The sequence below is a fragment of the Coregonus clupeaformis genome, chromosome 21 (genome assembly GCF_020615455.1).
Source record: "Coregonus clupeaformis isolate EN_2021a chromosome 21, ASM2061545v1, whole genome shotgun sequence".
NCBI classification, from domain to species: Eukaryota; Metazoa; Chordata; class Actinopteri; order Salmoniformes; family Salmonidae; genus Coregonus; species Coregonus clupeaformis.
This window is the reverse complement of record NC_059212.1, coordinates 16324053-16349655: the sequence shown is the minus strand read 5'-3', so window position 1 is coordinate 16349655 and position 25603 is coordinate 16324053. Positions and strand designations below refer to the sequence as shown.

Below are 25603 nucleotides of genomic sequence, written 5' to 3'. Positions count from 1 at the left end.
CTAGTTCCTCCAGGGGTTATATAGTCCACACAACCATTCCAGGTGCATCTCATGGAGGGGCAGCAGTGGAACAGTGAGATACAGGACAAACTTCACTCCCAGAACTCAATCATATGTGGGCTTATTATGGATTATTTGCAGCTGCCAGGTAAGCGTCAAATGAGCACATCAATTATTTAGATGTATCTATATGGTGTCTCTATGTGGTTATGTCAAGATGACGTAACTCTTTTTTTTTTTTTTTTGGGGGATATTTTGGGTTTCAAAAAACACTCCAGGTCACTCTTGAACTTCTATGAGATATAAAGTATGTAAATATTATAATGGACTTATATATTTTAAATAACTGTCCTTTTTCTGGCTATCCTCTTCATGTATTTTGAATGGCATGGCAAGTTTTTCATTTATAATATCTGTAAGTATGACAATTTATTAATGGTAGCATATCTATTTGAATAATATGTTGGACTCACATGGTACACATCACATGGTATGAAAAAACATATCCAACATGTTATCTTGGATACAGGCCTTTGCATGAATTTAAATGTCAAAATTCGAAGAATTCCTCATGACAATATAGACATGTCAATACTGTATTGGAGCATCATGTACTCTGGGTTTAATTGTTCCAGAAAGCATAATTGAAAATGCTAAACCAGGTGGGCAGGTTTTGGCAGAGAGTAAACTGCAGAGAAGCTCCTCTGACATCAACCCTCCACAGACAGCAAGTGATAACACCTTCAGCATAACCAAGGACTTCAGCTGCATCTACAGCAAAGGTAAAGCACGCCCAACATCATATTTAGGCATTTATGTTTCTAATCCGGTTTCGGTATGAGAAATGACTGATGAAATCCCAAATTCCCGCGAGATACTGCGTGGCTCCTAATCCATGACCAGATTTCTTACTTCTGAGGCTCCGTATTCGTGATTGGCAAATCCTCAATGGAATGTGGGATTTCAATCATTTCTCATGCTGAAACCGGATTACGGTAGATACATAAATCCCAAAAGATGATATTCGCAATGTCACTAAGCAAAAAACAAACAACCAAAACAGAAATAGCCACTACAATGTCAAAACATTATTTTGTTATGAGTTCTGTACCATTTGCTTGTGTATCCCATTGTCATTCGCCAGCTAGCCGGCGTTAGCTAGCTAGCCAGCCTAGCAAACTCTAGTCTAGTCCAGTGGAAACCGATGCAACCAAAGAATTTGTATAAAACCAAGATAGACCACAGCCCGTCGTTTCAAATGTGAACAAATTAGTAATAGTGGGCAGAACAAGCATGGAGGTGGGCAGAGCCAAGCACTAGCTAGCGAGATCCTATTGGCGCGTTCTAGCATGCCTGCGCATATTTCCGTTAGGGAACGCCTACTCTGTGAAGTGCGCGTGTGCTATAACTGAATTTGCCTTTGCACTCCTTCTAAATAACGGTGACAGTGAGGTAGGTCCCTATGAGATTCAAGGCTCTATTTTGATGGTTATGGAGAAATCAACCACTAGGTGTCCTCGTTTACCCATAGATCAAATTGATTTCAACAGTACTGATAGAGACCTCTAGCATGCTGTAGCTTACTGGTGTAAAATGTCACTATTGCATATGATTTGTATATTAACATATCTGGGACATTTTGGAGAACACTTATGGATCTGTTAGAAACATACATACATCTATGTATTTTCACTGTAAACTGATTTGACAACTGATTTGCATTTCTGGGGTGAGATGGGACTAACTACACTGAACAAAAATATATACGCAACATGCAAAGTGTTGGGCCCATGTTTCATGAGCTGAAATATAATATCCCAGAAATTGTCCATATGCACAAAAAACGTATTTCTCTCAAATGTTGTGCACAAATTTGTTTACATCCCTGTTAGTGAGCATTTCTCCTTTGCCAAGATAATCCATCCACCTGACAGGTGTGGCATATCAAGAAGCTGATTAAACAGCATGATCATTACACAGATGCACCTTGTGCTGGGGACAAAAGGCCACTCTAAAATGTGCAGTTGTCACACAACACAATGCCACAGTTTTGAGGGAGCTTGCAATGGGCATGCTGACTGCAGGAATGTCCACCTGAGCTGATGCCAGATAATTTAATGTTCATTTCTCTACCATATGCCGCCTCCAATGTCGTTTTAGAGAATTTGGCAGTACGTCCAACCGGCCTCACAACCACAGACCACGTGCATGGCGTTGTGTGGGCGAGCGGTTTGCTGATGTCAACGTTGTGAACAGAGTGCCCCATGGTGGCGGTGGGGTTATAGTACGGGCAGGCATAAGCTACTTACAACAAACACAATTGCATTTTATCGATGGCAATTTGAATGCACCGAGATACCTTGATGAGATCCTGAGGCCCATTGTCGTGCCATTCATCCGCCGCCATCACCTCATGTTTCAGCATGATAATGCACAGCCCCATGCACTTGTCATCTCCCGTCTGGACTACTGCAACTCGCTGTTGGCTGGCCTCCCTGCCTGTGCCATTAAACCCCTACAACTCATCCAGAATGCCGCAGCCCGTCTGGTGTTCAACCTTCCCAAGTTCTCTCACGTCACCCCCCTCCTCCGCACACTCCACTGGCTTCCAGTTGAAGCTCGCATCCGCTACAAGACCATGGTGCTTGCCTATGGAGCAGTGAGGGGAACGGCACCTCTGTACCTTCAGGCTCTGATCAGTCCCTACACCCAAACGAGGGCATTGCGTTCATCCACCTCTGGCCTGCTGGCTCCCTTCCTCTGCGGAAGCATAGCTCCCCCTCAGCCCAGTCAAAACTGTTCGCTGCTCTGGCACCCCAATGGTGGAACAAGCTCCCTCACGACGCCAGGACAGCGGAGTCACTCACCACCTTCCGGAGACATTTGAAACCCCACCTCTTTAAGGAATACCTGGGATAGGATAAAGTAATCCTTCTAACCCCCCAAATTGTAAAGTGGTTATCCCACTGGCTATAGGGTGAACGTACCAATTTGTGAGTCGCTCTGGCTAAGAGCGTCTGCTAAATGACGTTAATGTGCCCTTGAGCAAGGCACTTGACCCTAATTGCTCCTGTAAGTCGCTCTGGTTAAGAGCGTCTGCTAAATGACTAAAATGTAAATGTAACAAGGACCTGTACACAATTCTTGGAAGCTGAAAATGTCCCAGTTCTTCTATGGCCTGCATACTCACCAGACATGTCACCCATTGAGCATGTTTGGGATGCTCTGGGTCGACATGTACTACAGCGTCTTCCAGTTCCCGCCAATATCCAGCAACTTTGCACAGCCATTGAAGAGGAGTAGGAAAGCATTCCATAGGCCACAATCAACAGCCTGATCAACTCTATGAGAACGAGATGTGTCGGGCTGCATGAGGCAAATGGTGGTCACACCAGATACTGACTGGTTTTCTGATCCACGCCCCTACATTTTTTAAGGTACCAACAGATGCATATCTGTATTCCCAGTCATATGAATTCCATAGATTAGGGCCTAATGAATTTATTTCAATTGGCTGATTTCCTTATATGAACTGTAACTCAGTAAAATCTTTGAAATTGTTGCATGTTGCGTTTATATTTTTGTTCAGTATAAATGAGAAATGGCAATCCAGGAGAAATGGAAATTCTGCATACTTTGTGATATCAAATGCCTCCTTACACTTAATGATGGGGATGCAACCAAGCTCACATGAAACCATTCATGAAGACAATGATTTGAAGTACATTTTCCCCTACCTGTGGAGACTGCTGAGGGGAGGACGACTCATAATATTGGCCAGAACGGAGCGAATGGAATGGCATCAAACCATGTGTTAGATGTATTTGATTCCATTCCACTAATTCTGCTCCAGCCATTACCACGAGCCCGTCCTCCCCAATTAAGGTGCCACCAAACTCCTGTGGCCCCTATCAGCGGAGTACAGGGCTGACAACTTTTGAAGAAAGCTTGAAGGTCAGGTTTATTCAGAATTCTTTGAACATAAATTCGACGACTTTGTTACTTTTAGATTTTTGGGGGATGAAATTTAAAGTACGTTAATATTTTTTATACATGTTTTTTTAGGTGTTTTGACACTTTATTCAGACATTAATTAAATTAGATGGGGAGACAGGCAAATGTGAGAAACTGTGGGAAGGTTGGTGGGAATGCTCTGCACAGGAAATACTAATATTAATGGTTGATGGCAGTGGGTAACCAAATCATAGATTGCAGGCTCCTTGTCCATAGACTGCTTCCAACATTTTGTATTTTGTCATTTTGGTGAACTCTCTCTTTAAAATAGGTCTGGAAGAAAATCCTGCTTGCTCTCCAGGAGGGTTGGCCACCACTGATCGATGTTTCCCCAGTGCTGGGTGGTTGAAAATGTTCTTGTTATAACAATTAATTTCTCAATCACCCAACCTTTAAAAAAATCTTATGATTATCAATTTTCAGGTGGTTTATGCCTACTAGTTGAAGATTCTTTCCATCATCTTACTCTACATAGACAAAATGTATGATGCGTTTATGAGTTGTGAGTCCCCCTCTACCATCTCTGCCTAACATGTGCTCTATACTAAAATGGCCTGGAGCATTTAATATCCAATGCTTATTTGTAGGACTTATTCAAAACTGTCCATGAATGACTGCAAAAAGACATAGCCTTATATAAATCATTTTCAGAGACACAAGTAGGCATTTCAGACACTGGCAAAATTGGGAAGAAGTGGAATAATAAAATACTGTAACTGTGGGGAATAACATTAGTGTTCCTGCTGGCAAGCACACTAATTACCCTTTATTTGAGCCAATTGTTAAAAATGAGAATTGTTCAACTGATCCGACTAAATAAAGTAAATTGATAATAAAATCTATTGAAGACAAGATTACATAAATCTGCCCCTAAACCCTAACCAAATAATTGTTGTATGTATTGTCCCTCCTCTAGAATCAAACAAACACTTTTGGGTTCACAATCTGTTTGACAAAATTATTTTCATAGTTAGAAATCAGATCACCCTACCAAACTTCCCTGCTATAACATACTGTAGGTCTGTCTGCTGCCTTTTTGTTGTCAAAGCCTAAATGCCAATCGCCAAAAGAGGGGACTAAATCGATTTTAGTACATGCTGTCACAAGGCTGCATTCTGCAATAGGGACGGGAGTAACAGCAACCTAATTTTATTGGCAACATTGTACATAAAAACAGCGCTACGGTGCTGCTCTTTTTACAGTTTTATAAACTCAGCGGAGAACGTTATCTTTCCATTCAGCTCCACTCTAATCTTTACATTTACGTCATTTAGCAGACGCTCTTATCCAGAGCGACTTACAGTTTGTGAGTGCATACATTTTCATACTGGCCCCCCGTGGGAAACGAACCCACAACCCTGGCGTTGCAAGCGCCATGCTCTACTAACGGAGCTACACGAGGCCCTTGAGGTGCGTTTCATTAAAACGCGCATCCAATCCCCTTGATCCTTACATAACTACACCAATCATATGCTTCAATGTGTCGCGGTTCACAGTTCTGTGGCAAGACAGGACAATGAAAGATGTTCTGGTCGTGATGTTAAATTGCGGTCACAAATCCTCCGATTTCAAAACGATTTGGAGCACAGTTTAAAAGTGAACGCACTATACAATGGACTTAGAAAAATAAAAGTAGTTATTTTCAATGCGTGAAAGTTGGCAGCTCTGTGAGTATAAAAAAAGAAATATTATTATAGATAACGTCGTAAGATGACGCCTTCTCAGTATGCTGTGGTCCTCTGTAGCTCAATTGATAGAGCATGGTGCTTGTAACACCAGGGTAGTGGGTTCGATCTCGGGGACCACCCATACGTAAAAATGTATGCACACATGACTGTAAGTCGCTTTGGATAAAAGCGTCTGCTAAATGGCATATTGATATTTGTTGCTTACTGCATACGTTTTTACTAAACAGTATGTTCTAAACAGTATGTAGTAGCCTACTACAGTATTAGTAGACCTACACAGTATGTATACTGAACAAAAATATAAATGCAACATGCAACTGTAACTCAAGACTTTACTGAGTTACAGTTCATGAGGAAATCAGTTAATTTAAATAAATTCATTGGGGTCTAATCTATGGATTTCACATGACTAGGAATACAGATATGCATCTGTTCGTCACGGATACCTTTTTAAAAAATGGCCTCCGGATCTCGTCACAGTATTTCTGTGCATTCAAATTGCCATCAATAAAATGCAATTCTGTTCGTTGTCAGTAGCTTATGCCTGCCGTACCATAACCCCACCGCTACCATGCGGCACTCTGTTCACAACGTTGACATCAGCAAACCGCTCGCCCACACGACACCATACACGTGGTCTGCGGTTTTGAGGCTGGTTGGATGTACTGCCAAATTCTCTAAAACGACATTGGAGGCGGCTTATACAGTGCCTTGCAAAAGTATTCATTCCCCTTGGCGTTTTTCCTATTTTGTTGCATTACAGCCTGTAATTTAAATTGATTTTTATTTGGATTTCATGTAATGGACATACACAAAATAGTCCAAATTGGTGAAGTGAAATGAAAAAAATGACTTGTTTCAAAAAATTCAAATAAAGAAATAATGGAAAAAAGGTGCATGCAAATGTATTCACCCCCTTTGCTATGAAGCCCGTAAATAAGATCTGGTGCAACCAATTACCTTCAGAAGTCACATAATTAGTTAAATAAAGTCCACCTGTGTGCAATCTAAGTGTCACATGATCTCAGTATATATACACACCTGTTCTGAAAGGCCCCAGAGTCTGCAACACCACTAAGCAAGGGGCACCACCAAGCAAGCGGCACCATGAAGACCAAGGAGCTCTCCAAACAGGTCAGGGACAAAGTTGTGGAGAAGTACAGATCAGGGTTGGGTTATAAAAAAATATCTGAAACTTTGAACATCCCACAGAGCACCATTTAAATCCATTATTTAAAAAATGGAAATAATATGGCACCACAACAAACCTGCTAAGAGAGGGCTGCCCACCAAAACTCACAGACCTGTCAAGGAGGGCATTAATCAGAGAGGCAACAAAGAGACCAAAGATAACCCTGAAGGAGCTGCAAAGCTCCACAGCGGAGATTGGAGTATCTGTCCATATGATCACTTTAAGCCATACACTCCACAGAGCTGGGCTTTACGGAAGAGTGGCCAGAGAAAAGCCATTGCTTAAAGAAAAAAATAAGCAAACACGTTTGGTGTTTGCCAAAAGGCATGTGGGAGACTCCCCAAACATATGGGGGGGGGGGAATAGTTATGCACGCTCAAGTTGTTTTTTTGTCTTATTTCATGTTTGTTTCACAATAAAAAATATGTTGCATCTTCAACGTGGTAGGCATGTTGTGTAAATCAAATGAAACAACCCCCCCCCCCCCAAAAAAATCCATTTTAATTTCAGGTTGTAAGGCAACAAAATAGGAAAAATGCCAAGGGGGTGAATACTTTCGCATGCCACTGTAGTAGAGAAATGCATGTTCAATCCTCTGGCAACAGCTCTGGTGGACATTCCTGCAGTCAGCATGCCAATTGCACTCTCCCTCAAAACTTGAGACATTTGTGGCATTGTGTTGTGTGACAAAACTGCAAATTTTAGAGTGGCCTTTTATTGTTCCCAGCACATCTGTGTTATGATCATGCTGTTTAAGCAGCTTCTTGATATGCCACACCTGTTAGGTGGCTCCCTCAACGTGACCAAGACAAAGGAGATGATTGTGGACTACAGGAAAAAAAAGAGGACTGAGCACGCCCCCATTCTCATCGACGGGGCTGTAGTGGAACAGGTTGAGAGCTTCAAGTTCCTTGGTGTCCACATCACCAACGAACTATCATGGTCCAAACACACCAAGACAGTCGTGAAGAGGGCACGACAAAGCCTATTCCCCCTCAGGAGACTAAAAAGATTTGGCATGGGTCCTCAGATCCTCAAAAAATTCTACAGCTGCACCATCGAGAGCATCCTGACTGGTTGCATCACCGCCTGGTATGGCAACTGCTTGGCCTCCGACCGCAAGGCACTACAGAGGGTAGTGCGTACGGCCCAGTACATCACTGGGGCAAAGCTTCCTGCCATCCAGGACCTCTATACCAGGCGGTGTCAGAGGAAGGCCCTCAAAATTGTCAAAGACTCCAGCCACCCTAGTCATAGACTGTTCTCTCTGCTACCGCACGGCAAGCGGTACCGGAGTGCCAAGTCTAGGTCCAAAAGACTTCTCAACAGCTTCTACCCCCAAGCCATAAGACTCCTGAACAGCTAATCATGGCTACCCGGACTATTTGCACTGCCCCCCACCCCATCCTTTTTACGCTGCTGCTACTCTGTTAAGTATTTATGCATAGTCACTTTAACTCTACCCACATGTACATATTACCTCAACTACCTCAACTAGTCGGTGCCCCCCGCACATTGACTCTGCAACGGTACCCCCCTGTATATATAGCCTCCCTACTGTCACTTTATTTTACTTCTGCTCTTTTTTTTCTCAACACTTTTTTTGTTGTTGTTTTATTTTTACTTTTTTTGTTAAAATAAATGCACTGTTGGTTAAGGGCTGTAAGTAAGCATTTCACTGTAATGTCTGCACCTGTTGTATTCGGCGCATGTGACCAATAAAATTTGATTTGATTTGGATGGATTATCTTGGCAAAGGAGAAATGCTCACTAACAGGGATGTAAACAAATTTGTGCACAGAATGAGAGAAATAAGCTTTTTGTGTGTAGAACATTTCTGGGAATTTTATTTCAGCTCATGAAACATGGGACCAACACTTTACATGTTGCGTTTATATTTTTGTTCAGTGTAGTTTTAATAAGAAATAGGCCTAAGCAAGACAGATTTTGGACATGGCCATTGCCTATATTTGAATGGTTTGGGCTAGAGGCCAGCAATTTTCTGCATTGTAAATTATAGCAATGGTCATCAGAATTGTTAAAATGTTTTAAAAACAATTCTAATTAATGCAACAGTTTGACAATGGATGAAGATACTCCAATCGTTTAGAAATTTTAAAACAAATTTGACTGACATGGAGTTCAGGGATTCAATTTATTGTAAAATTCCACTTTTTTTCTTAGAATGCACTCATACATTTTCTAATGGTATCAGGTTTTTTGTGTGTGCTAAAATAAAGAAAATGATATGTGCCTCATTTGCATAAATACACTGGGAGTATTTGCATTAATGACTAAATGAACATAAGGGGGTGGAATTTAACACATGTGGACTCCAATCAAGAAAACATCTCAAATCGCATGTGGACTCTAATGTAGAAACATCTCAAGGATGATCAATGGAAACTGGACGTACCTGAGCTCGATTTCGAGTCTCATAGCAAAGGGTCTAAATACCTATGTAAATAAGGTATTTTTGTTTTTTATTTGTAATACATTTGCTAAAATATCCAAAAAGCTGTTTTTGCTTTGTCATTTTGGGGTATTGTGTGTAGATTGATGAGGGGAAAAAATAATTTAATCAATTTTAAAATAAGGCTGTAACATAACAAAATGTGGTAAAAAGTCAAGGGGTCTGAATACTTTCAGAAAGCACTGTATATACACACTACCGGTCAAAAGTTTTAGAACACCTACTCATTCAAGGGTTTTTCTTTATTTTTTGTTATGGTGTGGGGGTGCTTTGCTGGTGACACTGTCTGTGATTTATTTAGAATTCAAGGCACACTTAACCCTGTAGCTCAGTTGGTAGAGCATGGCGCTTGCAACGCCAGGGTTGTGGGTTCGTTTCCCACGGGGGGCCAGTATGAAAATGTATGCACTCACTAACTGTAAGTTGCTCTGGATAAGAGCGTCTGCTAAATTACTAAAATGTAAAATGGCTACCACAGCAATATGCCACCCCATCTGGTTTGGGCTTAGTGGGATCATTTGTTTTTCAACAGGACAATGACCCAACAGACCTCCAGGCTGTGTAAGGGCTATTTTACCAAGAAGGAGAGTGATGGAGTGCTGCATCAGCTGACCTGGCCTCCACAATCCCCCCACATCAACCAAATTGAGATGGTTTGGGATGAGTCGGACCGCAGAGTGAAGGAAAAGCAGCCAACAAGTGCTCAGCATATGTGGGAACTCCTTCAAGACAGTTGGAAAAGCATTCTAGGTGAAGCTGGTTGACAGAATGCCAAGAGTGTTCAAAGCTGTCATCAAGGCAAAGGGTGGCTATTTGAAGAATCTCAAATATAAAAATATATTTGGATTTGTTTAACACTTTTTTGGTTACTACATGATTCCATATGTAATATTTCATCATTTTGATGTCTTCACTATTATTCTACACTGTAGAAAATAGTAGAAAAATAAAGAAAAACCCTTCAATGAGTAGTGTATATGTATATATATTTGTGTGTGGGTATATACACTGAACAAAAATATAAACGCAACATGTAAAGTGTTGGTCCCATGTTTCATTAGCTGAAATAAAAAAAATTGCATACATTTTCCATACGCACAACTTGGTTGCAATTTAAATCAATCTCGTTTTCTGGTACTCCTACAAACGTTTTGCTGCTCCCAACTATTGAAAGTTGGGAGCAATTTCTACCAATGAAAAAAAGTTAATTTAGAGCCCTGACCGTGTCCCTTTATCTTTAGATCTACTCCCTGCTCTCAGTGGTGAGGACACAACCAAAGGTTTCTTCCAAGAGCTGGTGAGCGTTCTCCTCAGCTATGTCTGCAAGTCGTTCAGAAGAAGCTCCAAAGTCCTGGACTTCCACCACCCTCACCAACTCAGAGAGGGTCTGGAGGGCTTCAGCCTGGATCTCCCAGACCAGCCCGAGAACCTGGAACAACTCCTGGTCGACTGCAGGGACACCTTGAAGTATGGAGTCAAAACAGGTACCGTAAGAGCTGTCAACTGTTTTGCGGAAGATTTACCAAAAATATACTATAGGTACGAAACATGTACTCCATGTACCAGTAAGTCATTGCTTCTGTCCAGGCAATGGCTGACATTACAGACATCATAGACATTATAGATTAGTAGAATGTTCCAGAATGTCCTCATCTGTCCCCAGGTCACCCACGGTTCTTCAATCAGCTGTCATCAGGGCTGGATGTCATCGGTTTGGCCGGGGAATGGCTGACATCTACCGCCAACACAAACATGTAAGATTTACATTCTCCCTAAGGTGTAAGATCTCATTTCTCACTAAGCCCTCATATTGCAGAATTACATTTGCCAGAGAACAGATCTGACATTTACCAGAGAACAGTATGTATCAAGCTTCTCAGAGTAGTAGTTCTGATCTTGGATACATTGTGCCTTTTAGATCATAATGAATATAATGACATGGACAGGGTGGACCTGATCCTAGATCAGCATTCCTACTCTGAGGCGCTTGATACATACAGGCCCAGTTGACACTAGGGCCTACGGTGTGATCTGTTCTCTGGTAAATGTCATTCTGCAATATGTAAAACCTTTTTTCTAGGTTTACTTATGAAGTGTCCCCAGTGTTCATTCTGATGGAGGAGGTTCTACTGAGGAAGATGCAGGAGATTGTGGGTTGGTCAGAGGAAGAGGGGGATGGTGTTTTCTGTCCAGGTACAGTGTTAGCTACATTCTGACCTTACTATCAATACAAACAATGTAGCCAATGACAAACATACACTGTGATACATTTATCCTTGTTACTTCCATTGAATTGGTTCATTTTGTCCTCTTAATCTTGGATATATGTATGAAAAAATATATATACAGTGGGGAAAAAAAGTATTTAGTCAGCCACCAATTGTGCAAGTTCTCCCACTTAAAAAGAAGAGAGAGGCCTGTAATTTTCATCATAGGTACACGTCAACTATGACAGACAAAATGAGAAAAAGAAATCCAGAAAATCACATTGTAGGATTTTTAATGAATTTATTTGCAAATTATGGTGGAAAATAAGTATTTGGTCAATAACAAAAGTTTCTCAATACTTTGTTATATACCCTTTGTTGGCAATATGTTCAGGTCAAACGTTTTCTGTAAATCTTCACAAGGTTTTCACACACTGTTGCTGGTATTTTGGCCCATTCCTCCATGCAGATCTCCTCTAGAGCAGTGATGTTTTGGGGCTGTCGCTGGGCAACACAGACTTTCAACTCCCTCCAAAGATTTTCTATGGGGTTGAGATCTGGAGACTGGCTAGGCCACTCCAGGAACTTGAAATGCTTCTTACGAAGCCACTCCTTCGTTGCCCGGGCGGTGTGTTTGGGATCATTGTCATGCTGAAAGACCCAGCCACGTTTCATCTTCAATGCCCTTGCTGATGGAAGGAGGTTTTCACTCAAAATCTCACGATACATGGCCCCATTCATTCTTTCCTTTACACGGATCAGTCGTCCTGGTCCCTTTGCAGAAAAACAGCCCCAAAGCATGATGTTTCCACCCCCATGCTTCACAGTAGGTATGGTGTTCTTTGGATGCAACTCAGCATTCTTTGTCCTCCAAACACGACGAGTTGAGTTTTTACCAAAAAGTTATATTTTGGTTTCATCTGACCATATGACATTCTCCCAATCCTCTTCTGGATCATCCAAATGCACTCTAGCAAACTTCAGACGGGCTTGGACATGTACTGGCTTAAGCAGGGGGACACGTCTGACACTGCAGGATTTGAGTCCCCTAGCGGCGTAGTGTGTTACTGATGGTAGGCTTTGTTACTTTGGTCCCAGCTCTCTGCAGGTCATTCACTAGGTCCCCCCCGTGTGGTTCTGGGATTTTTGCTCACCGTTCTTGTGATCATTTTGACCCCACGGGGTGAGATCTTGCATGGAGCCCCAGATCGAGGGAGATTATCAGTGGTCTTGTATGTCTTCCATTTCCTAATAATTGCTCCCACAGTTGATTTCTTCAAACCAAGCTGCTTACCTATTGCAGATTCAGTCTTCCCAGCCTGGTGCAGGTCTACAATTTTGTTTCTGGTGTCCTTTGACAGCTCTTTGGTCTTGGCCATAGTGGAGTTTGGAGTGTGACTGTTTGAGGTTGTGGACAGGTGTCTTTTATACTGATAACAAGTTCAAACAGGTGCCATTAATACAGGTAACGAGTGGAGGACAGAGGAGCCTCTTAAAGAAGAAGTTACAGGTCTGTGAGAGCCAGAAATCTTGCTTGTTTGTAGGTGACCAAATACTTATTTTCCACCATAATTTGCAAATAAATTCATTAAAAATCCTACAATGTGAATTTCTGGAATTTTTTTCTCTCAATTTGTCTGTCATAGTTGACGTGTACCTATGATGAAAATTACAGGCCTCTCTCATCTTTTTAAGTGGGAGAACTTGCACAATTGGTGGCTGACTAAATACCTTTTTCCCCCACTGTATGTATGCACTCACTAACTGTAAGTCGCTCTGGATAAGAGCGTCTGCTAAATGACTAAAATGTAAAATGTAAAATATATTGTTTAGTTGTTATGAAGTTAAATTATAAGATTAAGACAATCTCTTAGTGAGATATCCATCTATAATACAGTATGTATATATATTTCCTCAGGAGGGACCATGTCCAATCTGTACAGTGTACTACTGGCCAGATACCACTTTTTCCCTGAAGTGAAGACCAAAGGGATGACTGCTCTGCCCAGGCTAATCCTCTTCACCTCAGCACATGTACGCATCACCAATATTCACATTAGGTCATGTTTATTCACATTATCTATAAACATGTACTGACATACTTTTTTCCCTCCTCTAGAGTCATTATTCAGTCAAGAAATCTGCTGCAGTCCTTGGGATAGGGAGTGAAAATGTTGTGGTGGTGAAATGTGATGACCGGTAAGCAAGGACGGCAGAGTGATTTGCATTTGTTGATCGTGAATGTTGACAATATCATCAGAGCTAGAGGAGTGATGTTGTTTTTTCTATTCAAGGGGAAAGATGATCCCTGCAGAATTGGAGTCAAGTATCATTACTGCCAAAGATCAGGTAATGGATGAATGAGTCTGCTCTTGCCAAACTGAGGAATAAAGGGATTTTTGAATGAAATACATGTAAGCATACCTGTATACAGTATTTTCAGCCAGGGAAGGATTTAGTCAAATTAGGAAGAAACAGACACCCCCAACAGAATACACTCAAACCAGAATTTCTGTTTTCCAGTCAACAACATTGTCTGGTGCATAAAATGAGCTACCAGAGCTCCAGTGCGTTGGCAGGGATTATTTCACAGGATCAGGTCAATACACTCATCATGATTCCTGTCATCTTTCTCCCTCTCTCTCTCTCTCTCTTCAGGGTTGTGTCCCGTTCTACGTCAATGCCACAGCAGGCACCACTGTGTACGGAGCCTTTGATCCTCTCAATGCCATCGCAGACATCTGTGAGAGCCATGGACTCTGGCTGCATGTTGATGTATTTACCTTAAAGCATCTGTCTATACATCACGGTTTAACGGACACAGATTTATCTTTATCCTGGATTTAAAATATAGTTCAATTGGCCATGCTTTTTAGTCCAGTACTAGGCATAATTTGTGTCTGGGAAACCGTTCCCATAAGAATTTGTAATATTTAAGATATAATAATATGCCATTTAGCAGACACTTTTATCCAAAGCGACTTACAGTCATGTGCGCATACATTTTTACGTATGGGTGGTCCCGGGAATCGAACCCACTACCCTGGCGTTACAAGCGCCATGCTCTACCAATTGAGCTACAGAGAACCACATATAAAATATGTGAAGATAAGATTGTACTTACAGTAAGATTATCTTTATTTCTTAACAGGCAGCCTGGGGCGGAGGACTGTTGATGTCCAAGAGGCACCGTGTGAAACTACAAGGGATTGAACGGTAGGTACGGTAACCAGAGAGAACAGAGACTTGAGGACACCCAAAATCTACAGCTCCCCGAAAAGATAATATATTGCTAGTTTTCACTCTAACGTATAGCCAGGATCAATTCAATTTGGGGGGTACTGTTTCCATTTACAATTGAATTGGAATTGACCCTCAACAGCAACTGCCTTGATTGGTTCTTACATGCAGGTATATTTGAATTATTTTCATTATAGAGCCTGGTCTGTGACTTGGAACCCTCATAAAATGATGGGTGCTCCGCTGCAATGCTCAGCCATACTGGTGAAGAAAAGGGTGAGTAGTCTAACGCTATGATTTTATATTTATTTATTTTTTATCAAGACTACCAATACATCCATCCTGAACTACAATTTGCACACATGCATGCATGCACGCACGCACGCACTCAGAAACACACACACATAATGTAATCAGTGGTTTCTCACTCACAGGGCCTCTTGCAAGACTGTAATCAGCTGTGTGCAGAATACCTCTTCCAAACTGACAAGCACTACGACACCTCGTATGACACCGGAGACAAGACCATTCAGTGTGGCAGACACGTTGATGTCTTCAAGCTCTGGCTCATGTGGAAGGCCAAGGTATGTAACACACTCACATGGATCTTTTTCTTTTCTTTATCAACTGATCAATAAAACACATATACCCATTCCTCTACATTTATATTGTATTTTTTATATGTCTCTTCTTAGGGTTCAGAAGGCTTTGAATCACAGGTCAATAAATGTTTGGAAAATGCTGAGCACTTGTTTGACAAAATCAAACAAAGACCAGACTTTGAACTCGTCTTCAAAAGCAAAGTAAGTCTGTTTATTTAATTCCCATGTAGTTATTGAATAATTCCTCAGTGAGATGAATTGTTGTAAGCCTTTTATGTATGATACATCCCCATGCAGCCTGAACACAGCAACGTGTGCTTCTGGTACATCCCACCAAGTCTGAGGAAAATGCCACCAGGTCCTGAGAGGAACAGGAGACTCCATGAGGTAATGCTACACCTTGGATCTCTAATATAGTGATATATTAGATGTCTTAATCCATTAGATACTGCAGATACTGTATCTGTACCAGTGATTAATTTGTAAATCGGGATGTGCCGGAACAAATAGTGAGCGCGAGAAGGGGCAACCTGGGGAGTTCTGAGGTACCGGAACGCATGAGAAAAAAAACAACCTTTATAATAAAGCGTTGCGTGCATATCATCGCATTTGCGTAGTGGAATAGAGCAGTAGAGTAGAGGCACTTACAGAAGTTGCACACATTGGGAAAATGTTTAGTAGCCTATGTAACAGGTAGGAAATACCTGTTTTTGTACAGTTTTTCTCAGATCAGCCTTGGGAGGTTGAGCAACAAACAGAGTGGTGTCTCTGTTGCCCAACACATTTAACCTAACCACAGTACTTAGAAGTAGTAGCACCTTTCCTAATAGTATAGGGTGAAAAGTTACAAATAACTCACTGTATGCAGCCCCTCAGATTATGTGGTTAATAGCATGGAGCATCCACCTGCAATACATCCCAATACCTAAAACAGGTTAGGCCCCCTACCCCAAGGCAGTAGTAATGAAAAGACAGTTCTGCTTGAAAATAATGACAATATATCGTCCATTTTAGGCAACAACACAACAGGCACAATTTCACAGTTCACAAAATAGCTTACTGTAACCTACCTCACGTGCACGCGTAGCCTAGCTTGAATTAAACCAATGAAAACATAGCAATACAACCTAGCAGTTTTACAGCATTTATATCCGATATCCCAATAACAAACCAACAAAAACAGAATGACACTCGTTACTGTGTTCATGGAGTCTGTATGAGGGCTGTCAGGGACTACAATAATAGAAGTAGTCTGCAACGTTGTCACGGTAATCTTATTCTCCTTTGAATGGCTAATTAGGCCTAAATGTTCATTATTAACAGTGTCCCTTCTTATCCTTGCACTACTATGTAATGTCATTCAACTGAAAAGTCCACAACCTTAATTGTCCTCTTCTTTCAGGACATAAACAGAAAGCTCTATTACCTCCACGGGAATCTTCTATAACTAAATCACTTCAACTCACGGCTCTCCTCTGGTGTCGGTAACAATTCTTCGATGTCCATCACTCCGGTGGGTAGCTAGCTCCATCGATTGAACTCACGTTAATCCCGAAGGCGAAAATGACAGTCATTCGGTGGTATGGAACAGTCCTCTTTCTCAAACGATACTCGGTATGGAATAATCCTCTTCCAGAACTAGCACGTCCTCTTTCTCCAACGATAAGTGACTTTTTGAATTCGGCTCTTCTCTTCTCTTCTCATTATTGTTCGCTCTCTCTCCTCCTTTTGCAACACACTTGCCTGTGCACTCCCTCATGCCACCTCTCCGCAGGACCTTTTTAGAGCCGGCCGTGACGTCACCTGGCTCATAGTAGTCTTGGAAAGTCACTGAACAGAACAGCAAAAGCCATATCCCTAGACTCCGCCACATTTAGGGTTCGGGGAAAATGTGGCCTTTTATAAACACATTTCTACATAATTTTACATGACTGGAGACATTGGTAGAATCTTTTTTAATACACACAAATACTTTAAATGGCAGGCTACTTTGACACTGACAAACTGAGAATCTGAGATCAATAAAAATGTCTTGAATCCATCAATAGCCTAGGCCTAGGTGTGTGGAGACACATATTGTAGGCTACAATGTGAGGAGGAAATTATAGTCCTAAAATGCTTTCCAGTTTCACTCACTCCCTTGATGGCCGATGTGCTCGTGCCAAAAGCCTATCTCTCTCTAGTAAAACAATATTTGGAAGTTGATCAAATATTTTGGTAGCCTACAGTATAGTCTTCTCTTTTCAGCAGGAGCCATTTGCTTTCCAACGTGTGTTTTCCCTCAATTGTATTTGAAATATTGCGAAAGGCCTGTTTTGTCTGCATGCTGTTTTATTTTTTTGTGTGTATTTTACCCCCTTTTTCTCCCCAATTTCGATATTTTCTCATTGCTGCAACTCCCCAACGGGCTCGGGAGGCGAAGGTCTAATCATGCATCCTCCGAAACATGACCCACCAAACCGCGCTTCTTAACACCCGCCCGCTTATCCCGGAAGTCAGCCGCACCAATGTGCCAGAGGAAACACTGTTCAACTGATGACTGGGGTCAGCCTGCAGGTGCCCGGCCCACCACAAGGAGTCACTAGAGCGCGATGAGCCAAGTAAAGCCCCCCGGCCAAACCCTCCCCTAACCCGGACAAAGCTGGGCCAATTGTGCGCCGCCCTATGTGACTCCCGATCACGGGCGGTTGTGATACAGCCCAAGATCGATGCCTCTAGCACTGCGAACCCGGGTCTGTAGTGATGCCTCTAGCTCTTAGACCGCTGCACCACTCGGGAGGCCCTGCATGCTGTAGGCTATTCCTTGTTATTGGGCTACAATCCACAGCTAGGCTATTTTTTTAAAGAAGCAATTTATCCTCTGTGGCTAAATTATAGGCCTTCTCATGGTGTAGTAGGCTATTCTGAATGATTTCATTTATTTCTGAACAGACAGCAGTAATTTAACTTTGGCAAATTTATTTCAATTTATCAAGGGGGCTGCAGCACCTCCAGACCCCTTTGCGCAGCTATGATTCTATTAGGAAATGAATGATGACGTGCAACACTGGAGAGATGAGAGTTGCAGAATCATGTCTATCAGAGCAGAGAGGAAGAGAGATCATAAAAAGTTGATCTCATTCTAGTTATGTGAGAGATACTGGCGCGCTTCTCACACAGCCACGGCCAGGCGTTGGTCTCAAACATAGGTTACAATGTTGCGCAAACCATAAACCCGGGCCTTCCCAACCCGAATCAACTCTTGGAATATTAGGCCCGGCCTGAAAATCTACTTTTTGACATTATGTTTTTTGGGGGCAGGAGAATTAAGGAAGAGGCAACTCGAATGAACTTTGATCGCTTTTATTCAAATTTTACATTGCAAAAAGTGAACATTATTTTTCATGCCTCGAGAGGTACCGGAGCCGGCCAAATAGGTTCCGGGACAAAACAGTCCAAAACGGAGAGGTGCCGGATCCTGCTCAAATTAAGCACTGATCTGTACTCATAACTAGCAGCAGCACATTTTGACTTCAGTTCATACTCTTTATATCTATACTCTATAAAGTTATAGCAAAATAACTGTTTGGTTTCTAAGGTGGCACCAAAGATCAAAGCCAAGATGATGGAGCAGGGGATGGCCATGATTGGCTATCAGCCGCTTGGAGACAAAGTGAACTTCTTCCGATGTGTCTTCTCCAACCCGGCCACACAGACAGAGGATGTGGACTACCTGTTGGAGGAGATCGCTTGTCTCGGTCATGATATATGCATCAGGATTGAGACCAATTTATGAATCAGGTTGGGTGAATCAGGGTTGAGACCACTTTATGAATCAGATTGTGGCTCAGATCAACTTTAAAACATGCATTTAGAATTATTCTCAAATGTTTTATTGCGTAAATATTCATTTTTTATAAATATATTCAAATATTATTTGTATTCCAGAGTATCACGGAATCATTATACTGTAGCCAGTTTAATTCTACATTCATTTTATTTGTGTACAACAATATTGTATCTAAGATTTGACATTTCAGAATATCAATGTTAAGAAGGCAACAGTTGATGGGGTTATTAAAATGTTTAACATAATCATATTGTCATCGTGTGTGGCCAAAATGTTTACATTTCACTAAAACGTTCAACACCATCTGTAGGTGAAAATGAAGAATTTAACAAATACAATCACAGCACTCTAAAATGGGTCAGTTATGTTTTTCATATGAATTAACATAAGTACAATTTTTTGCTTTTCTGAGTGAATCACAATAGAGAAGCTGGAATAATGGTGATTGGTTATATTGCTTTAACTCTTTATTGCAAAAAAAAAAGAAAAATACTTTCAAAAAGGCCAATTCATCAATATCTGTACGCATTCCAAATACAGAGTATAACAATAATTTCTTCCCTCAGTACGACAGCACTATCCCTGGTTAAGAAATAGCCTGAATGCTGGCATTGTGACAATGTCCTGTAATTTTGGGGAGTGAGAAAGATTCCAAACAGCTTATTAGTATCCAGTCTTTCAGTCACAGGATATCATGGTGAACTGTTTGTAGATGCAGGTCATGTTGTACAGTAAGAGTAGGACAAAACTCTGAAGAACCACTAAGCCCACCCTGGTTGTGAACGAGCTCTTACAACAACCTTCCTCCCTCTCCCCATGTTCCTCCCCCAACCCTGGTTTTCCCTCGTCAGACACAGGCACGGAGACATCCCCTTTGGCTGCCCAGCCCGTAGGTGCCTACCTGAATGTTCACCGGGCACTGTAGCGCTCTCTTGGTGGTCTGTAGACAGGTAGCAGGTGTTACTAGGCAGCTGTATGAAGACAGGTATGTATTCTGTGGGAGATGGGACAGAGATGACAGCCATAGTGTCCGGGTCATCAGGGAGCTGGGAGACGGAGACCCCAGGGGGCAGGGTGGTGACCCGAGCGACACCAGGGGCAGCACAGCTCACTCTGGTTTATCTTCATCTGGGTCAAGCACACCGAGCAGCAGGTGAGCTGGCAGTCCAGGAGCTTGGGCCTGCGCCGCAAATTGTAGTAGTTCAGACAGATCTGACATTCTAACACTGAGTTTTGTGAAACAGGTTCCATAATCATGAGTTTGGTCTGTTGTGTCAATGACAGTCACAAGATGTCAAACCACAAACAAACAGTCTGTTTGGCGTGACCCTGGACAACACCCTGTCGTTCTCCGCTAACATCAAGGCGGTGACCCTATCCTGTAGGTTCATGCTCTACAACATTCGGAGAGTACGACCCTGCCTTACACAGGAAGCGGCACAGGTCCTAATCCAGGCACTTGTCATCTCCCGTCTGGATTACTGCAACTCGCTGTTGGCTGGGCTCCCTGCCTGTGCCATTAAACCCCTACAACTCATCCAGAATGCCGCAGCCCGTCTGGTGTTCAACCTTCCCAAGTTCTCTCACGTCACCCCGCTCCTCCGCACACTCCACTGGCTTCCAGTTGAAGCTCGCATCTGCTACAAGACCATGGTGCTTGCCTACGGAGCTGTGAGTGTTGTAGAAACATTTGACTAGATAATTAACTCAAAAATATCTCTCAAGACATCAGAGCCTGTGAATTTAAGAATTTAGACTTTATTAAAAAAACAAAGCCGAGCCTTTTTCCAAAGAGACAAAGACTGTCCCTTTTTCGCCAAGAGCTCAATTTTATAGCCACATGTACAAACATTCCTAACTTTTTTTTAGTTCGTACCACCCTCTCATTCGATCATTCTATTGGCTGCGTGCCTAGGCCCCTTCTCAAAAGCCCCTTCTTAAAAAACTAATGTAAATGCAAACCAGATGTCTAGAACCCCATGGCCTCAGTTTAAAAAACCCCTGTAAAATAACACATCATATACTTAATGTATATATTCATTATTTAAACATATATCTGGATTATAAAATATCAAACATGTTCATTCTGTTTCACCATTATCATTTCATAATACATTATAAAACATTTATCATTCATCACCCTTTCCAGCACTGAGATTATGTGCATGTGGCCATGTGTCAGGTCATAAGGTCATAAGCATAAAGAAATGCAAACACTAGCTCCATTGTTACTTCTATCTCCACAGCCATCACGTCATTGACACTCCCTAAACCAGCTGCAGGAGTTTTCATGAAAAACACATAATTATCTCTGCTCTGAATTCAACTGGCTCTCAATCCATAAACACTCCAAGGCATATAGATTTTCAATTTTACAACATATCCATGCTTATTACTAATATTATTATTTTACCTTTGACCTTTCCCTACACTTGCCTTCATGATACATAAAATAACACCACATATCCCCCCTTTGGGACATTATAATATTGTCCCATCAATACAAAGATTAATCACTCATATCACAAGTATTATAACAATCAAAATAATCAATATCCATATCTAATCAAGTAATTGCCATGTCAACATCACTAAGCATTAATATTATAAGTTATTCAGATCAGTCAGTCCACTTATAATTTATAATCATAATCAAATGAATTACCCAAAACACTTTAAAATGACAATTCTTAATTAGTCACCTTTGTTCCATCATTCAAAGTTAAAACTCTCACCTTGGCACATATCGATACTGGCTGAATGTATATTTATATTATAATAATTCTAGCATTAACTTCCTCATAACAAGAATTACATCAGATCAGTACCCTAATGCATTGTCCAAATTACTATAAATTTAGTAGTGTATAATACCTCCTTAATCAACATACTACCTCAACTAACACTCCCTCCTCTACCGGCACTCAATCTTCTGGCGTCTTCATTATTCTTCATTATGTTGTTCAAAGTTCATCTTGGGTTACCCATAACAATGTCCCAATTCCAATGTCACACCTGAACCACCACACCTCCACCATCATCCTGTTTTGTCCATGTGCAAACCAGTATACCCAAACTAGGCCTTTGCATATACCTCTTTCCTCACATTCTTGAAAGAAAAAACAGAAAAGAAAAGGCATTTGATTGCTTTGATTTGATGTTGGATTCAGGGCAGAGGTGGGTCAGACAGGAACATCTTCAACGCCTTTGTTGTTCCTCTTCAGCCAAGTAGAGGATTTTTGGTTTTTATTGAGGTTTACACCGTTCTGAGCCAATTGATCTCTGCAATGCATTACGACACCATCCGTTGTAACCTCAGGAAAGGACAGATCATAACAGTTCAGTTGAGTTAATTTCCAATCCAAAACATCCCTAGTAACATCATCTACATGACAAATCATTATGTTTCACATTCTCCCTTGAATTCTTCCCAAATTATATAACCCAATTGTTTTATTGTAACATTCCTATATTTTTCTCATACTCTATTTGACATTACTCTAGTGTTTCCCTTTCCTTGTTCCTATTCTAACACTTGCTTATACTTCTCTCTTCTAATAACACTTTCCCCTGGAAATCTAACACCAAATACTACATCAAATTGTTTATCTAAATATTGGACTGTTCTCCTTATGTCTATGATTCACCTGTCTCTTTCTTTCATTATCTTAAGGTCACACTACCCCATGTGACTTCCCCATACTCTTTGTGCTGGTTTCTCACACACCAATAATATTTTAACCCTTGTATTTTAATAGTGATCCCTTCTGTGTCTTTTCCTTCTGCTCTTTATTATTATCAGTACTCCATTCCCCTTATTCTCAGGTAACTAGTCAAGTACATAGAAATCAATGATAAGGATATCTGGTGCGTCTTGGAGATCTGGAATCTCTCAATCATCAGTTCCCTCACTCTGGTACAATGGTTAAGATGATACCCAATACTCCCCTCTATCAGTACCATCGTCAGTATAACCTGGACAACAATATGTAGGTCACTTCTGTTGTTAACCTTCCCCCATCACTAGGATCTCCGGATCAGCCAAAGTCCCTCTCAATCTATCGACATCGGTCTGTGAAAAGTGTCCTTCTATCAGCCTTCCCATAGGGAAGCTCAGAGTTACTGCTGCAAAGACACAAGCACAGACACACACAAAAAACAACAATACTACCCAATGGCTGAGGTTGGAACACTCCTATAGTGGAAAACATTAATCTTAGTATCTGTCTCCACCAGTTTTACCATCATTAAGGCAGCCAACAACACCTGGTACAAGCCCCTCCCACATAGGGTCTTTCCAGCTCTTTCTTCTGTAGTCTTTTGCCATCACATAGTCTCCAGGGCACAGAAAATACTCAGATTATCCTACTCAGTTGGACATAGCTATCTTCACCCATGAAAATAAAATCTTAAGAACATTGTTAGGTTAGGTGAGACACAGTATGCTACTCATGTCCTCTCATCCGTCAAGAGAAGCCTTGAGATTATGAAGCACACCTGCTTCCAGCTTGTTGTAGTCCACCTCTACACCATGCCTCCTATCACAAAAACAAAAATGATTTAACCTAACCCATAACACATTATTACTACTTTCACATCCTTAATACACCTTGCATATTTCCCCCCTTGGACACATACATCACATCGTGATTTATGTGTACAAAAACAAAACAAAACAATATTGCCTATCAAACCTAAAATAATAACTAACTTTAAAATAACAACCCTTGAGCATATCTTTACTTAACTGTATTCCATAACACTATTCAATGAATACTTCTCATTCAGGACTAACTCTCTCACTACATCCTTATCCTGTTTAGACTAATTTATATATAGGATTTTTCCAACTTGTAAACTTCTTCACAATTATCCTTATTTTATCTAACCCCTTAATTCAGCATGCCTCTAGAATTCATAGTGCAGGTGATCAGGTCACACTATAAAGCCAGGACAGATTTCAGAGGTCATTGAAATCATTCAATTAATTGTTTCATCCTATAGTATACTACTTCTAACAACCATCAAAACCTTTCATAAATGTTGTAATTCCTTAGTACAGCTCTTTTCAAAATAAATCACACATATTTACTTATCCCTCAGCAAATAAAACCCAAATTACATGTGTATGCCCCTTTAAGATATTTCACTTCCATCCTGTCAAAAAACCCCAAATAGAAATAAAAATCCTATACAACTAACATTTCATACTAAGTAGTTTGTTTGTGGTTATTTGAACACCATATAGTAAAACAATAACCAAACAAAAATGGCCAGGCCTTATTTATTTTTGTAGCTCCCTATGACAACCTAAGAATAAAACTACTTAATTTTACTAACTAGTTCCACCCTAGCCTAAATACTTTTCTAACCTCCCAATAAAGAAATCCCCATGTTCCTGGAAGAGAAAGTATACATGTCGTTAACATATAATCATCAATCCAAAGATAGTAATTACACACCAAACATCATACATATATCCCCAGTCCTATCTCATCAACAATCATTAACCCCAGCATCAATTTAAAATTGTTTGATACGTCGTCTCCTACTTTACCTTTAACCTAATATTATAGGAGACTCTCATCAATTCTTAAAAGAAAACTCCCATTTAGAAGATACTAGATAATAACCCATTTTATTAAGTTAACTCCACCTTCCACTATAAACCTATAACCCCTTTTTAGTAATTTAAACGTCGCAAACCGTTGCATCGATGTTTTTTTTTTTTTTCCCCAAATATAAACTTATTGTTTCATAATCCAAAACCCATAAAAAGATGTCTACTTAATCCATCAAGTCAACAGCAACAACTACCTCCCAAGGTTCAACGTACTATAAACAATTTATCGTTATCTGAAGTAATAAAACATCATCATAACTCACTGCTGTTTAAACAAACTATATAATGTCATAATAAAATGATCAATTATCAAATAGCGTTCCTTATTCAACTATCGAGACATGTTCTTCATTAGTTAATCGTCTCCACACAGCAATACTACCTAATAACATATTCTCATTCTCCTAAATATAAATCAATAAAACATCCAATTCACCAATATGCTATTTCAATTACTATGTTATCCTATCCAACATAGATTGGTAGGACATCTTCCCTATAATGTTATCAACGAAACCAGTAATTCACATCAATAACATCAATGTAAAAGATTTGCTTTCTGTCCCCTACTGGATTCGAACCAGGGACCCTCTGCACACATTGACAACTTTCACCATAAAAGTACCGTTACCCGGCGCTCCACCAGTGCCACACAATTAAACCATCACCCCGCCATTACAGAATGAATTACTATCCTTGCTAAGTAAGCTACAAGTAACACCAAACACTTGCTGT

General features: G+C 40.9%; 1 protein-coding gene across 2 annotated transcripts; it reads left to right on the top strand.

Annotated features, from left to right (window-relative positions):
• The first annotated feature begins 52 nt into the window (after window positions 1-52).
• On the top strand, window positions 53-19494 carry LOC121535240 (glutamate decarboxylase 1-like). 2 transcript variants are annotated; one of them, XM_041842113.2, is made up of 15 exons: window positions 53-148; window positions 663-782; window positions 10609-10851; window positions 11031-11121; window positions 11448-11560; window positions 13493-13608; window positions 13694-13773; window positions 13869-13923; window positions 14233-14349; window positions 14726-14790; window positions 15012-15090; window positions 15249-15398; window positions 15510-15617; window positions 15714-15803; window positions 18994-19494. In XM_041842113.2, the coding sequence occupies exons 1-15, from the start codon at window positions 127-129 to the stop codon at window positions 19189-19191; spliced, it is 1647 nt and encodes a 548-aa protein (XP_041698047.1). In that variant the 5' UTR covers window positions 53-126; the 3' UTR covers window positions 19192-19494. The 2 variants fall into 2 exon arrangements, with proteins under 2 accessions (XP_041698047.1, XP_041698046.1); XM_041842112.2 differs by having other exon boundaries at window positions 636-782; window positions 18994-19493.
• The last annotated feature ends 6109 nt before the right edge of the window (window positions 19495-25603 follow it).